General features: G+C 37.8%; 1 protein-coding gene across 2 annotated transcripts in view; it reads left to right on the forward strand.

Moving 5' to 3' along the window:
• Positions 1-338: 338 nt before the first annotated feature.
• Positions 339-17236, forward strand: part of tex10 (testis expressed 10) — a 33275-nt gene continuing 16377 nt past the window's right edge. The window contains exons 1-12 of one of the 2 annotated variants that reach the window (XM_051718952.1): positions 339-429; positions 984-1190; positions 1297-1814; positions 2586-2795; positions 3971-4217; positions 4306-4418; positions 4746-5005; positions 7516-7654; positions 8523-8692; positions 10299-10476; positions 16558-16646; positions 16737-16870. In XM_051718952.1, the coding sequence (XP_051574912.1) occupies positions 1011-1190; positions 1297-1814; positions 2586-2795; positions 3971-4217; positions 4306-4418; positions 4746-5005; positions 7516-7654; positions 8523-8692; positions 10299-10476; positions 16558-16646; positions 16737-16870 (2238 nt within the window). In that variant the 5' untranslated portion in view covers positions 339-429; positions 984-1010. Of the gene's footprint in view, positions 488-983; positions 1191-1296; positions 1815-2585; positions 2796-3970; positions 4218-4305; positions 4419-4745; positions 5006-7515; positions 7655-8522; positions 8693-10298; positions 10477-16557; positions 16647-16736; positions 16871-17236 lie in introns of both variants that reach the window. The other variant, XM_051718953.1, reaches the window with a different exon arrangement.

A 17236-nucleotide genomic window follows, 5' to 3' on the forward strand; every position in this document is an offset into this window, starting at 1 on the left:
CTTTCTCTTTTTTACAGTCTGGTTTCATAGTATATGTTCTATTCGACATTCCACTATTGTAGACTATTCTGGTAATCATTAAATCATTATTTATTTGCTTCTAACGTTTAAAACGCACTGCTGAAAACGTGACTTTTGAATACCAAAACCTTTATTTTGAAGGGTTTGGTTAAACTGCCTAAAAGATTGACATCAGATCTTTTCATGTTGGATTTGTGACTTTATATTACACTATCTAGATATTTCTATTACCATAAAATAATATTTCTAAGTGCTTGGATGCTTTTATTTTTTACGAGAATGAAAAGAGAAAGAAAAGCGTTGTTGCCTGAAATTTAGTCAGGCATCTATTTAGGCAGTCTGGTTGCTCTTCCAGAGCCTTTGTAGGACCCTTTAATGGCTCAACAGCAGCACGAGTGATTGTTTGTGGTCAGTTAAATAAACTTATCTAAAGTCGTCGTTTGATTGTGATATTTATATCGAAACTGTGAGTGAGTGACGTTGTGTTTGTGGGGTTAATAATTGATAGTTAATCAACAGTGAATTGCCACGCTGATGCATATTGTTAAAATACAGCAAACATCAAATCAGATATCTATAGGCATCACTGCAAACATTCACACAGATCTGCTTCTGTAAAGCACTTATTGAAGTGAACACAAATATTTTAGAGTTGTTAGTTGCTACTGTATGTACTTACAGTAGATGTAAACACAATTGTACGTGGAAATTATGGTTATGATTTTGTTAAACGTGTGCAACTGTCTACGCTCATTATTAAGTTTAATGCGATTTATATAGGGAGAGTTGAACCAAATTTGCAAGATGTTTGATTAAACCAGTGCACATTTTGTCTGTTGTAATATCCTGGTTTTATTTAGTCAGTAATTTGAATATTAATAATTCTGAAATGGAGGGTTGTTTTATAGTGTTATTATTTTTAGTTGGTCTCAACTACTGTTGTTGTTTTTATTTTTTCACAGTTCCCTGCTTTTTTTATCAACTGAAGAATGACCAAAAAGAGAAAAAGGCAAGATGATTTCCAGAAAGTCAAGCTTAAGGTCGGCAAAAAGAAGCCAAAAGCTGACAATGCAACAAATGTCAACTTTAGATCAAAAGCTATCCATTTACCAGAGCAGTTGAAGCATGGTGAATTAGGACCAACCACACACAGGCAGCTCAGCATCAAGGTACACAAGTAGCAGCCGGCACTTTCTACTGACTTTTATCTGCTAAAGCCTCATTTTTCTTGAGATGCAACTGTTTTTGTTATCCCTGTCTCTGTCTTTCTACCAGGATCTGATGTCTCAGCTACACCACTACAACAGCAATGTGAAGCAGGGCGCTCTGGTGGGTTTGCGAGAGCTGCTGTCAGCTCACCCCACTCTGGTGGAGCAGCATGCCTCAGCTGTGCTGTCCGAGGTGGCTGCTTTGTTCACAGACAAAGACAGCACAGTGCGAGCAGCTGCAGTGCGTCTGTTGCGTTTCATTTCTCAGTGCATCCCTGTCGAACGCGTTGCACCCTTCTTTCCCCTGCTGAGTGCCCACCTCACTTGTGCCATGACCCATATCTCAGAAGCCATCCAGGAAGATGCTCTCCGTGTCCTGGATGTGCTGCTCGAGCACTACCCCGGGCTTATGTCTCAGAGGCATACGGTTCTGCTGGCCAATTTTCTAGAGCTAATCTCCCAGAGACGAATGGGCAGAAAGACTGGGATGGGACAGGATAAATCAGGGAAAGGAGGCTTTGCTCTAACCATCAGCACGAATCGCTCTGTGACTGCACAGCAATGGAGACTCACTGTGCTACTCAGGTAATAAAGGGATAGTTCACCCAAAAATTATGATTCTCTCATTTACTTACCCTTATGCCATCTCCAAAAAAAAAAAAAAAAGGATACATGATGTGTTCTTCTCCATACAACGCAAGTCAGAGGGGTCCAAAACTGTTATCATTCAAAAAGGGCATTAAGGCAGCATAAAAGTAATCCATACAACACCAGTGGTTTTAATCCATGTTTTCTTAAGCTATATAATCAGTTTTGGGTGAGAAAATGACCAAAATGTAACTCCTTTTTCACTATAAATCATGACATTTGCAATCTCCTGTTGCACATTCAAGACTTCTTATTCTTTGCACTCTGCATATGCATCAGGAGCGAAGAAGTGTAATCAAATTACGAATCAGCCAAAGAGACTGGAGATGTCAAGATTTATAGTGAAAAAGGAGTAAGTAGTTAATGTGACTTGTGCAATATAGTTCTATGTGTTGTATGTAAATATATTTTTGTCTTCTGAAGCCTTTGTTTGAGGAACAGGTCATTATTTACTGAAAATGTTGCACTCAGCTGTAGTTTCTAAAACTCATTTGCGCTTGCTTTGAGTCTGGTATTAATTGTTGGAGCTTGAGAGATGTGATTTGCCAAGTAGTCGTAATCAGAGTAATTCCTGACTTCATATATACCATATATTTAGGAACCAGAATTTTGCCAATAAGCTACTCAATTCTTTGTGAGTGTGTGGTTTGCTAAATAATTTTTTTATTAACCGTAATACCGTGTTTTTATGCATGCCCACATTTTCAGGTTGGGGTGTTTTCTACAAGCAGTTGTTGAAGAAAGACCGCTGGAGGAAGGCGTGAAAATTAGGAACAGTCTTGGAATGTGGGCTGGAGAGAAAGGCCTGGTGACACCTGTAGATGTGAGTTGGGAGGAGCATGTAATTGGGAAGGGGAGGTTCCAGGTGTTTGAGAATTCGGGAGCCACGCCCACACCACACTCCGCTTATCGGCTAAGGTATGTTTGAATGTTGAAGTAAAAATGATTACTGACTAATTTCTCTTTCTAGAACTTCTGTGTCCCTCATTTAGACCAATTGAAGATACCATGATGAATCTTTTTAGTAAATATGAAGTATGTAATTTCTGCAAAATCTTTGAGTTTCATTAATAAAACAAGACAGAAGTTACACACTGCACCTTTAAATATATTTATATAGTTAGGTGTAATTTTCTATGGCTAACAATTTGCTTATGTACAAAAATAACTCTGTTTCTGTACACATTAGTTAGAAAAAAAGACAGCAAGGACATGTATTTTTCATTAGGGCTGGGTATTGATACAGATTTCCCAATTCTATTCGATGATGATTCACAAGCTCTCGATTTGATTACAATATCGATTTATATCGATATATTTCAGTTAAAATGTCCATTTTGCTTAAATTAGAAAAAATGATCTCCCAGCTAATGCTGTTAATTATACAGAGGACCTTCTATCTAGGTACATTTTGGAAATATCATTTTGGTCACACAGAAATCCATGTATTCCATCAATAAATATTATATTTAATATATTAGATTCTGTAGCATGTTTATTGTGTAATTTCATAATTTGTACTATTTACAAGTATTTACTTTGATTTGTTGAACACGTGCTAAAAACAGGTACTGTCTCTTTAAGAAAACTGGCTGTTCTGTAAAGAGCGTCTGTAAATGAGCGCTTATTAACAAGAGAGGACTCGAATGACTTAACATCATCTCTTATGCATGATTAGAATAAATTATTTTATTTTTTTATCAACAACTGACTGTAGAAAACAGAATGGGTATTAAAAGTGACATTATTCAATGACATTTGGATTGTGTGGATCTCGTCTTTGGACACACATTACACAGAACAACTTTTCTCTCAGCATGCAGTGAAATGATCTCACTGCTGAATACTTTCCCACTATACAGTGGCCAATCTTAGACATTTTTAGTCGCATATTTCGAAATATGGTTGTAAATGCGAAGGATTTCCTCACATTGTAGTAGAGGGTTGCGCATAGAGTAAAAGATTGATCTTGGGATTAAAAAAAAAATCTATATCGAGATCATTCAAATGAAGATTGCGATGCATCGGAAAATTTATATTTTTACCCAGTCCAATTTCTCATATATAGCCATTGTTATGTTGATGCTGTGTAGGCCAGACTCTGAGCCAGGGGCTGGGATGAACGAGGAGCTGTGCTCAGCTGAGACTGTGCAGGGCTTTGCGGGAACACTGGTGCCTCTGTTGCTGGAGGTCTGGGTTGAGGCAGCAGGTGGAGAGCGATTGCAGACGGACAGCGGCCACCTGCTCTCAGCGGAGTCCATGACTCTGATGTTCCAGATCCTCACCATACTTCAGTTACTGAGAAGACTCACCCCACAGAGAGACCAACAGGACATACTGGTACACATTCAAATAAGTTCCAAACTCATTGTAGTGTGTGGGAACACACAAAATCTTACATAAACCATAATTCCACTGTGTTTTATAGGATGCCTGGTTCAGGAATTCATATCTGGCTGACTTCAAACAGCACTTCATGAAGAACTTCCCCTATGGCCTGGTAGAGGTGGCAAAACACAAGAAGAAAGCTGATGGGAAAAGGTGACAAACACCCACAGTCCAATGAAGTGTGACCCCGTTTACACCTGGTACTAAAATCTGTTTCGACGGATCTGATCACAAGTGGGAGACACTAAAATCAGGTGGAAACATGTCCATGACCTTTTGTGATCAGATCACTTGAACCACATTCAGAGGTGAATGGGTGTCCTGAGGTAGATGTTAATACCATGTTTAAACTGGGCCAATGTGTGTGCCTTTACTGCTTAAAATGTTGTCTGTTTCTGTGAAATGCTTATGTTGTGACTAAATACTGTGGATAATTCTGTATATTGGTGATCATCTGTTTTTTTTTTTTTCTAAATTCAGGATTAGGCAGCAGGTAGTAGGTGGAGCTGCTGCCGGGAGCAACGTGGAGCCATTGGCCCTAAACGTCACCCTGTGTCAAGTTATGGTGACGCTCAGTCTTAGGGGCCGGGACCACGTAGCAGGTGAAGATGCAGACTGGCTCGGACCAATCAGAGTCTTCATCAGGGAGACGCTGTCCAATGGGGGCAAGCTAAGCTCAAAACACCTGGCAGCTTTACTGGAGGTGGTGTGGAGGATGATTGTTACCCAGCGCAGCCGTGGTAAGACACTTTTCTTTACCAGTGGAAGGGTTTTTAGGGTTTTACACGGTCATGGAAAACCTGGAAATATCAGGGAATTTTTAAATCGAATTTCTATATATCGAGAACCAAAAAGATGACTATCCATATCGTGGCATAGCTCTATATTTCGAAATTTGCAACAATGTTTTCTGTCCATGTGATCTTAAATGAAATGACCCGTCAAACATAATCTCTCTATTGCTTGATTTTACCCCTACTGTGCTTTTTTCTACATTGTTTACAATCACACAAGGTCCTTAAAATGCTTGAATTTAGCTTTTAAAAATGTAAGTACTGGAATACTTGGAAAATCACCTTGTTTTGTTGAAAAGTGCTTGAGATTAAAGTGGATCATTTCTGGTGTGTAATGTGTGTCCATCAAAGATGAGATCCCGCACTCCATTTTCATTGAATAATGTGTCTTAATATCCTTTCTGTTCTTTACAGTCAGATACAAATATAAAAATAAATAATTTTAATATCAGTCAGCATGGATGCGCTAAAGAAACCGAGAGATTCTTGTTGATGTTCGCTGAACTGGAACACTGTGAGTGGCTAAATGAACCCTTAAAGTGACAGTAACCTTTTTAGCGTTTCTTCACAAATGAATGTAAACTCAATGTTATTACTTATAAATTGTACACATTATTTCAAACAGTGATAGCTGTATCATTACAATAGATACAATTTCGTGATATTAATTAATATAATGTAGAGTTAAATTGAGTATAATAATGATGACAAACAAATTATTAAAATATAAATATAAACTTTCACATACTTTTTTCAGGACTGGTTTTGTTCAGTTCTATTGCATGTTCTGCACGTGATCAGCCTGAATATAGCTCACTGTTTTTTAAAGCTTATTTATTGTGATCTTTTCTTATAGAGAAAGATATTTGAGTTTATCATTTAAACTTTGAGCATTTATATTGTGTATTAAAGAACTTTATTTTGATGAGAAATTATGAGCATTTTACACAAACAATTTTCTGTAATATTTTGGCCTTTAAGTGTTATCGTATCGAATCGAGATTATATTGAATTATGAACCTCATATCGAACCGAATCGTGAGAACCATATCATCCCATCCCTACTGGCCTGAAAAAGTCCAGAAAATCAATAAAATCTTAAGAAGGACAGTTTTTTTTTTCTATTTGCTATAGTTAATTTTTGTAAAAAAATGTTTCTAGTTATGCTTTAGTCTAAAATATTTCGGTGGCTAGAAATTGCTTTTTTGAGAATGCAGTCTCCATAAAATTATTTATTTTCTAAAGGTGTGGGAACCCTGACTTTTTGTTTTTGAAGAAAAGTCTGATGCAAGTTCAGAAATCAATGGGGCCTTGGTGTAAAAATGGCACTGAAAGTTACAAAAATGCCCCTGAAATTCTCAATGTGAGGGCAGTATAATGCCCCATAATAGGCCTGTCACGATAACTAGTTTTGTTGGATGATATTGTCTGAGAAATAATTGCGATTAAACTATATATTATTTTCATTTTAAGACCATTTTATGCCACTGATACAATGATAATATAATAGCATAACAATGCAAGTACACCCTTTCAAAGAGCAATGAACTTTGAATTCTTAAGAATATTCAGACATTGGAATTGGAATGTCAAAAAATTGAAGTCGGGAAGGCCCCTCTCCATCTCCAACTGTGGTTTTTGTTCCCAGCTCGGAAAACTGGATGGGATGGTTATGTTTTGGATGAGCTTTTAGGTTTGTTGTATTGCCACTTTTCGTTGCCACTGTTTTTAAACAAAGTCAACATACCGGCTTGTTCACGGTAATGGGCTCTCCTCTCTCATTCGGCTTAAAGCCAAAATTTTACCACACCGGAGCTGTGGAATGTGGCTTTGAAACCAAGTCCATTTGGATTTATTCTTCCAAACTTTCTGGCTGGAATTATGTAGTCGTCAGGAAAAACACCTATTAAAACACGTATTAGCCTCGAGTAACACGTAATCTTCACCTGTCGCTGCCTTCAGCCCCACCTCCAGCACAGAGCAGACGAGAGGACAGAAGCAATGTGACTGGCTAAAATGTTGGTGACATTCATTCTTATGTAAACAAACACACATGTAAACACAATGGGCAATATCAAGGTCATGTCCATATATCGTACGATAAGTCGATAACGCAATTATCGTGACTACCCCATAATGAGTTCTTCTGCTTTTATTTGTAAAATCTGATATATTTCTAAATATTTTATTCTAGGCCTAGGTATACTGTACACATTATTGCATTAAAAACATAAGATATTACATAAGAATTTATGTTAATAAATTGATTAAATTGAAGTATTTGACTTTATTTAATATGATTTAAAACATGTGCCCTCATAAATGTAAAAAATGCCCCTTAATAGAAAAGTGAATTTCTGACACTGGTCTGCAGCAAGAATTACAGCAGTTGTGATGTGCTGTTGTGTTGTGGATTGCAATATTGAAAGAGTTTGTGTATGTGTGTGTGTTTGCAGTGGTGACAGAGGAACTCCTAGAGGCTGTGTACATGCAGTACCAGCAGAGGAACCTGGGTGTGAGTGTCCGTACTCTGCTTCTGCGCTTTTTCAGCCAACTCTACATTGAAGAGCATCAAAACCACCCTCATATTGCCAGGTATATGCACACATTCAACAGGCTAATCCAACCTAAATTAGTATTATCTTCCACATTTTCTATTTAACCCCGATCTCCCCCATAATTTCCAACATCGTTTTCTGGCATCAGTTGCCTTTCTGTTTTTGTGTTCATATGTTTGTTTTAATATGTTAAGGTTTTCTTCCCCTTTAGTTGTCTCATATTTTTGCACAATTTTTTTTCTATGAATCCAGGTTTGTTTGTGCATAATGATATCAGTAGTCTCGCATTCCCAGGCTTACGACTATCGACAAAGCTGGGTCCGTTTAGTTTTTTATGCAGGCCAAGAACTGCCTACTTTGAAAGGAAGGGGCTGTCTGTCTGACTTGCAAAATTACAAAACACAGTTTGTTGTGTTTTTACTACCACTTTGGGTTGGGTAAATCTGAAATCGATGATTCCACAATAATAGACCAGTGAGCAAAAAAGTTCACATAGCAGAACAGCCATCTCTGCAAATTATTGTACAGATGAGTTTGAAGAAATGAAGCTGAAAATGTGTATAGACTTTGTGATCAGAATTCCTGTCCTTGCAAGAGTACAGAGTTTTTTGCAGACAGAAACCAAAGCAGAATATGCAGTTGTGCTCAAAGATGTCCTGTTTACTCACTAACAGGTAAAGATTCAGTGCACCTCCCAAATTTGGCTAATTCCAGCGACTAGTTCTAACGCTAAAGTGCACCTTGTAAATATGACTTTGCTCCCCCGTGGACCAAAAAAAACTGGACTGGAAGTATAAAACATAAGTGAATTAAAGACTCCCCCTAGTGTTTTTTTATGTATTATTTAAGGCTAGAAATACTGTACCTTCTAACAGTGATAAAAGTCTGAAGTCTCTCTCTCTCAGGAGTAGGATCCTGGCACGCTGGTTGGCATCACTACCAGTGCAGTTAGTTCAGCTGGGCAGTAGGAATCCTCAGCTGTCTGCACATCTGCTGGAGACAGTGCAGTCAGCCACTGCGAGGGGCAATAAAGACCTTTTGCACAGTCTGCAGAAACATGCCTGCAGTCTTTACGGTAATCACATATGTTCATATTCACAAAAACATCCACTTCTCACTACTGTACAGAGCACTCTTTTTGTTTTAGTGAGAGAGATCTGTTTAAGGGAGAACATTAGAATGGTGGCATCTCGGGATCTGTGTGTGTGTCTTAGTGATATAAGCTCTCTGTAGTTTTGCGCTCCAGAGGCACAGCACTCTCTTTGTGTGTTTATTAGCAGTGATGACATAAGCAGCATGCGTCAGCGGCTAATAATGTCTGTCTATCTGCTGATCCCGTACAGGAGAGAAATCTCTCTCTCTCTCTCTTTCCCTCACACACACACATAAAGGCACATTCATGCCCTCACCATTGAGCTATGAGAGTTTCATTAGTCTGGCACTAGGAGAGTGCTTTCCTTTCGTTTAAATGAACACTGCCCAGCAAAGGCAAAACACAGTAACTGCATTTGTCAAAATGTAGTTATAACCAAAATCTGCTCTCTTACACTATAATCTGTTCTCTGACAGATTTGGTTAAACTCTGTGCAGGTTCAGCGAAAAACAGACTGAGACTGTTTTATAATCCACATTTGGCAAATAATTTATTTCAGTTTCAATGTTTTTTAATGTTTGGTGAAGTTACTAGGTTTTGGCATTGTAGAGCAGAATAGTTCACCCAGACATGAAAATGCTGTCATTATTTACACCCATGCCATTCAAAACCCATATTATGTAATTTTTTTCCCCCGTGGAACACAAAAAGTAGACATTTTTGAAGAATCTTGTCTCAGCTCTAGGGTTGAAAATCGAGTCTTATTCAGAACCAGTTCCATTCTTTAAAAAAATACAGGAATCATATGATCTTCATGACTTGTGGTTCCGTTAACAGTTCCCCTATGCTGCCCTCTAGTCTCAACTGAATCTACAGCACAAAGCAGCACAAATTTTGATTCCCAAACTAATGTCTCTTATGAGCCGGCTCTTTTGAATCGAAAACAATCTAAAACATACGGCGTTTCCGGTATAGTCCAATTCCTGAAAGAATGATTCAGAGGAGCTGGTTCTTTTGAATCTAAAACATATGGCGTTTCCGGTATAGTCCGATTCCTGAAAGAATGATTCAGAGGAGCTGGTTCTTTTGAATCTACAGTGCGAAACATACAGCGCTTCTGGTATAGCCCGATTCCCGAAAGAATGATTCAAATGAGCCGGTTCTTTTGAATCTACAGCGCGAAACATGTAACGCGTCTGGTATGATGTGCAAGTTATGAATGTCCAACTTGAAATTAAATAAAAACTCATCATTTGGCAACCGACTGCAGAGGGCAGTAAATCCAGTAAGAATTGTATTTCTCATTTAATAATGAGAATGTTAGTAATCTCATCAAATTCTTCCTCAAATGTACTAATAGAATTACTGTAATCGTTAAAAGGAACCAGAATTGAAACCCAGAATCATTACATTTCTTACGATTCCCAGCCCTACTCAACTCTTTTCACATACCATAACCATCAACACCATAAAAGTAGTCTGTATGACTATGTTCCCATTTTTCAGAAGCCATATGATAACTTGTACTTGATCTCACAATTATATTAACAATTGTCAGTATATATTTATATGTGCATGCGTGTTACAGATCCACAGGAGGGATGTGTGGTCGTTTTACCAGTTGAGTCCCAGAAGAGGCTGGTTCAGATTCTCTATTTCCTGCCAGTGTTTCCCTCAGAGCTTCTGGCTTGCCTCAGCCAAGTCTGCAACACCGGGAGAGTGTCGGCTAGACTGGCCACCGCACTTATACGTACCATACACCTGAGGTATGATCAGCGTGCAATAATACAATCAGAAAATCTGCTTCCAGTGTCATTTAGCATTCAGGGACACCAGAAATTACTAGATGATCCCGTTTCCCAGGGGCACATGGCTTTTAATATACTGGCCGAACATTTTATTGTAAGGTGAACCAGGCATTGTAGCATAAGGAGAAATTGTGTTAGTCTGCTTGGCCATCGTGTATTAGAATGGGGCTTATCACAGAATATGCTCACACTTCATACAAACACCTTAGACCTTGTTTACACCTGGTATTAACATCCGTCTCGGATGATGCGATCACAAGTGGTCAGCCGAGACATATTGCTGTATACACCTGATATTTACATGAGTCTTGAATGCGTCTCCTCTGTATACTTATGATTGAATTTGGTTGAAGGGAGGGTCTCTGAGGCCACCTCCACACTAATACGTTTTTGTTTGAAAACACATCTTTTTCTCTACGTTTTGGCCTTCCGTCCACACTGAGATGTGTTTTTGTCAGCGAAAACTGAGCTTTTTGAAAACGCTCTCCTAGAAAGACTAGGATAAACGCTCTGTCTGAAAACAATTATGTATTTATTGTCATGTGATCCATTCAACCAAAACAATTAAGATGATGGCCCATGTTATAGCGGCACTTTTGTGCCTGATATTCACATTGATAGCCTTGTTAAAAAATAAATGTTACTTTGTACAACCATCACATTGCATTCCTTCAAATGCGACGGGAAGTTTACCTGGAATTGCCGTCCAGCGACGGAACACGAGGACAATTGCGTTTCAGACCATAAATACAATGAGTATGCTTCAAATGATTGAGTATGCTGCATTAATCATATGTTAATATCAGGTGTAAACATGGTCATAGACAGGGTTGGTTTAGTATAGTTCTCAAATTTGAAATGTGGAAACTTCACAAGTCTAGTGATGTAGTGCATAATGCATAAAAAATGGTGAAAGGATAGGAGCCATAGCCTAGTGGTTAATGCACGAGCTCCAGACATAAGCCATGGTGCTCATGTGTTTTGGGAGACACAGGTTTAAATAAGACCCATTTTGTGTGTCCCTCTCATTTCCACTCTCATAATGGATCCAATCTGCTTTCTCTTAAATAAAATAGTGGCAAAAAGCCCCCCCCCCCAAAAAAGGGAAATTAAATCCATTAGTGTGTATTTCAGCATGGCTGGTTCTGCATGTGCTGCTCAGCCTTGGAGGGGAGTGGCTGTCTGCATCTGTCTAATATATTTAGAATGTCTGTCTGTTTCATACGACTGCCGAGAGGAGACAGCAGCCTCTGAGTTTTCACTGTTAATAGAATCAAACAATTTAACCCATCAGAGGCAGCCAAGAGCTGTGCCGCACGATCAGAGGATAACCAGTTCTCTCCCACTTAACTCTGATTCGTCGTGACCATTAGTCATTAACCGTGATTGGCCGTAATGAGGCAGAAAACGGCCACGAGTTACTGTGCGTTGAAGCAGAGGTCATACAGCAGTGAGTTTACCATATTTAGATTTATTGTGGACTTTTACAAAATGTTTTGCACACAGTGTCCATAAGGGCACCTACACACTAGAGTTTATGCTACATCAAAAAATACTGCAAATCTATTGATTTCAATGGGGATGGTGTGTCACAAGGATGTAGAAGAAAAGCGGAAGGATTTGAAAAACTTTGAACTTTTGCTGTAAGTAGCGCACTCTGACGTAGGCATCCGTAGACATCCGGTGTGAACTCTCCCTAAGAAATACCACAGTATACTCGTATTAAAAAAAGTCCTGTAGTAATTCTATTTAGTGACTGTGTGTTCAAGTAAGGAGACGAAATAATGGATGATTGACAACATATCCCGCTGTTAATTGAATTCCTGCATGCTGAGGGCCTTAGGACTTCCTTGAGCCATGTCTGCATGTGTATCTTTGTGCCATGCTGTGTCCCCACTGTGGGTTTTTTAGTCACTAGCCTAAAGCCACTCTTTTATTTGTTGTTTTCCCTCAAATCCTAATTGGAATGATGTTTGAGAACACACCACTGTGAGTGTGTGATATTGAGTCCCTTTGTGATGTGCGAGTATGTCTTCGAGACTCTGTCTTTTCTCTAGGCTCTCTGTTTTCTCATCAGGAAAAGAACAGAGGGAACATGGAGAGGAAGAGACTAGAGTTAAGGGGTGGGCAAATGAGGTTAAAACATTATTATAGTTTAAAAAAATTTAATCTTTTTGTTATATACATTTTATTTTCAGTTTATCATTTCAGCATTATCAGTTTTGTTTTCCTTAGTTTTCATTATATTAACAAAACTATTGTGACTTATTTTTTTAGTGTTCTAGTTTCAGTTTAATTTTCCAGATTATAACCTTTTTATACAAATGTTTAGTTTTAGAATGCTTTCAGAACACTTAAATTCCTCATCTTGTGTTTTTGCTGTGTTGTATTTTCATGTTTATTGAAGGTGGGTTGTTTTAAATTTTACAATATACTGTTTATCAAAAACGTAAAAGAATTTGTGGTTATTTTTTATTACACAGAATTTTAGTTAGTTTTGGAGTCGTGAAAATATTTTGTAGTTGAGTTTCAGTTTTCCCAATTAAGTTTATTTTAATTTTATTTTTTTTCCAATTAAGTTGGGTATATATTTTATTTTGGTAAACTTTTGTTTTATCTTTTTTTTTTTTTTTACTTTTATTTGACATAAGACCATTTCACAGACTGCACTGTCACATTTCTGCCTTAATAGCAGTTTAATCCAGCAAATTTGTTTTGTTTTTATTAATGTAAATTTAGATTATTAACCTGGAATGATTATTTTTATTAATAATAATAACCACTGACACTGCTGCAATGTGGTTTGAAATACAGCAGCTAAAGGCAGTGACAGTAAATTTTGGCATCATTTTCTTTTCTGACTGCCATAATCAATCTCTCCATTTTTCCTACTTTTGCAAGTCGTGGAAAAGTGGATTTTTTTCTTTTGCTGTTGGAGCAAGTGGGAATGCAAAAATAATATTTGTTGTGATCTCCCATTCACAGCTTTAGAAGTTCAATATGCTATAGTTTACTTTTGTTCAAACCAAGAAATGTGAAAAGGGTCTAAAATAATGGGCTAGAGCTGCTGCTAGTGTTCTCAAGTGCCTACAGGGGGCAGTATTACTCTTTTGATGAAACGGGGAACAATCTTCAAGTTGTCCACTGCTGTCTGCTGTGTCTGATCTTAGATTCTGTGCTCACACTGATTCCAAAACAAAATGCTATGGCAAGTGAATTAATACTGACTGCGTTTAAAAAAAAAAAAACTGGAACAACCTCAGGATTCCTGCACGATTAGCGTAGCATTGCTTAAACGCTCGATCTATTCATGGCAGAACTGTGTGACATGCCTAATCGGCTGAAAAACATGATCCGAAAATTCTGTCCTCCAGGAGATTTTCACTTTGATCACATCGGCGCAGCAAGAATTTTGAATAGTAGCCGTCGGGTTCAGAAAGTGTTACTAAACATACTCAAGAATGGCTTATAGTTTGATGATGGAGTGTAAGTTGTTGGATTAGTCGCAGATGTCTGTGTGTGTTTTGCACAAAGACAGACACAATGAACTGTTGCACTTTTTTCCCCTAGGTGCATCTCAGTAACTGTGATAGATTAATGGGTGTTTGTGTTTGAAAGTTCCAGTAAATTGATGGGCATGTGAGTGTGTGTTTTGATATAGTTTAGGGACAAAAAGGTCCCTAAAAGGGAGGTAAATCGATTCATAAGTAGAGATTTTTTTTATTTTTTATTGAAAATGCCAAAAGAAAAAAAAAAAAAGAAATGAGGGGAAGGGTTAAGGTGTTTGGTTTGTTTATAGACATTATAATTAGCTTAACTATAAGTCTATTTATTGTATGTTAGATAGCTAAGTAAATGTGTGTGTGTTTGTGTGTGTGCATTTTTTTTTTTTTACTAATGGGTTGATGGGATGTAGGCCAGTATTAAGGAAATCCAGCACATGCCCATTCCACACTCACAAGAAAATGAAAAAAATTAAACAATCAGATATTCATACACTTATTGGCCTCAAGACTGAGCCACATCTATAAGGGAGAATCATGAGACTACATGGAATGTCCTCAAGTATCTTTTACACACAGTCGCAGTCACACCAACTTTCACACACTCACATGTAGTGTCTGTCTCAGATTTCCTTCTCAGCAAAGCATGACCGTGAAACGCTCGCTTCTAACAAAATCTCGCCATCAATGTTCACCAACGCGTACAGACAGAAGCACACCAACACATAACAGCCTATGACGGTCTGACCTGGAGAGTTTGCCGGTGACCTCTTGGTCCTTCTGCCCTTTGTGTTCAAGCTCAGCACTGACTTTTTTGGGTGATTCTGGTGGGTGGGGTAATGAACTCAATTGACAGCATTTGTGGCAGAATGTTGATAACCACAAAAAAAAAAAAAAAAAAAAAAATTACTCATCCCTCCTTTTCTTTAAAAAAAAAGCAAAGATCAAGGTTACAGTGGAACTTACAATGGAAATGAATGGGGGCCATTTTTGAAATGTTTAAAGGTAGAAATGTGAAGCTTGTAATTTTATAAATAATTAAACTCTTGTATTATTTGAGCTTTAAAGTTGTTTAAATTATCGCTTACCTTGATTACAGGTTTTATGGCATTATGTTGTCATGGCAATGAAGCTATAAAATTGCATATTTTTACACAGAAAAGGCTAGTAAGCGGTTTTATCACATAAAGTCACATTAATCCATATTGTTTGTCTTGTGGCTATACTTTTGAAATGTGAGTATTTTAACGTTTACAGATTGGCCCCCATTCTCTTCCATTGTAAGTGCCTCACTGTAACCCAGATTCTTTTTGTAATTTTTTTTTTTTTAAAGAAGGGACAAGTCAAAATTTATTTTTTAACATTATGGCACACGTGCTGTCGATTGAGCTTAACTTATGTTGAACCAGGACTTTTTTTTTTTTTTTTTTTTTTTTATGGTAAAAAATTTTAGCTGCATTTTACCATAATTCTTCATAAATTTCAGAAAGATGTTTTCAGCACAGATGGTTACACCACAGATGGTTGCACCATAGACATCTTCATACTAAAAATGAATTTCTTCACAAAACCACATACTTTTTTTTGCTAACTTGTTAGCATCTATTAAGATTTATTTTATGATAAATGCATACTTGAATGAGTAAAAATGTGTATCACCACAGTTTTAAGGATAATAGACATATTTAATAATAATAAAAAAAATTATGTATAACCTCTTCTGCCATTTTTTTTTTTTGTATTAACTCTTCAAACAGAAAATGATTTAACCCTTATAATTCATTTTTAGTGTGTTATTTACGTATAATCAACTAAATGAGTAAACACTTTCAGTGTTTTATTGTTGTTTTCTTTTTTTAAAAGACAAACATATGTTAAACTGCCAAAGTACTCGAAGTGTGGCTGCAGCCTGTTTTATGCTCTTTTGATATTAAAATGTTAATAAATTATATACATTTCCCCCCCTTCCTTAATCTTAAATGAAGTAATCAAAAACATCATCATCAGTGTTTTATAATAATTGTGTATTTTATTATTATTTATGAATTGAGGAATTTGCTAAAACATGGTTTGCAACACACATAGTAGAATGACCCAATTGCTTATCAGGCTTATGACTGACCTTCGATTAGGATTAATGCCATTTGATGTCAATTTACATCTGGATTGAAGTGTTGATTGAGACAGTAGGTGGTAGTTTAAATGAACAAGTAAATCTGTAAATGTTATTTTCACTAAAATCCTCTGGGGGTTCATAGAATGTCATAAGCTTTTAGGGAGAACTAATTATTTTCTGTCATATTGTGAGAATGACACCAGCATCTCCTTAATACAGTAAGTGTGTTCATTTGCCGAGGGTGAGTGTGTTTGTGTGGCGGGTGGTAGATTCCAAAGAAAATTAAGGATCTCGGATGGCCAGTATTTTTAGACTGACATTCTCACTACACACTCACAGACGAGCACAGTGTAAGATTGTAACAGGAGAGGGGATGAGTGCTGGACGGCTGCACAGTAATGCGTATGTGCTTCCCCGCAGGTCTCCTCTGAGTGGCTGCTCGAGCACTTCACAAGATGTGCCAGTGAGGGATGTGGATTACCTCAGTTTCTTTTTCACTACACTAACAGGTGTGCACACATACATTCACATCAGCCTTTCTTCCAGTGATATGATGACTGATAGTGAATAAACTGTGTTCCCCTGATTATGTCCTTTAGGTTTCTCCTCTGAGACATTGCGGGCCCTACAGCACACCGATGAAGAAGGCCTGTTGCCCTCCTCCACTCTCTCTCCCCTCAGCGTGTTTGCCACTACCCTAGAGCAGTTCCTACACCACTGGGATGTGGTGGAGGTGAGAGGCACTCAAACTCTCTCTCTCTCTCTCTCTTATCTGCTAGTGCCTTTCTCCACCTTCAACCACTCCAACATCTGATTGTCATTGTCATCTGCTCTTTCCCCTGTGAGCATCTTTCTCGTTCTCTGCTCTGTCGGTTTATCTGGCTTCTGTTAGTGACTCGTTCCTGACCATTCGTTGCTCTGATGTCAGTCTACATGTCTTTTTGCTTTATAACATACTTAAAATGCCTACTTTCATTGCTCTGGAAGTAACACATCTCCAGTCTGTGCCATTAAACCAAATGTGCCAACTTTAACTAACGGGCTCTGCAAGATTCTCTTAAAAATTTTGCTCCACAATGACAGGGACTGCGTTTGAATC

The sequence above is a fragment of the Myxocyprinus asiaticus genome, chromosome 15 (genome assembly GCF_019703515.2).
Source record: "Myxocyprinus asiaticus isolate MX2 ecotype Aquarium Trade chromosome 15, UBuf_Myxa_2, whole genome shotgun sequence".
Lineage (NCBI taxonomy): Eukaryota > Metazoa > Chordata > Actinopteri > Cypriniformes > Catostomidae > Myxocyprinus > Myxocyprinus asiaticus.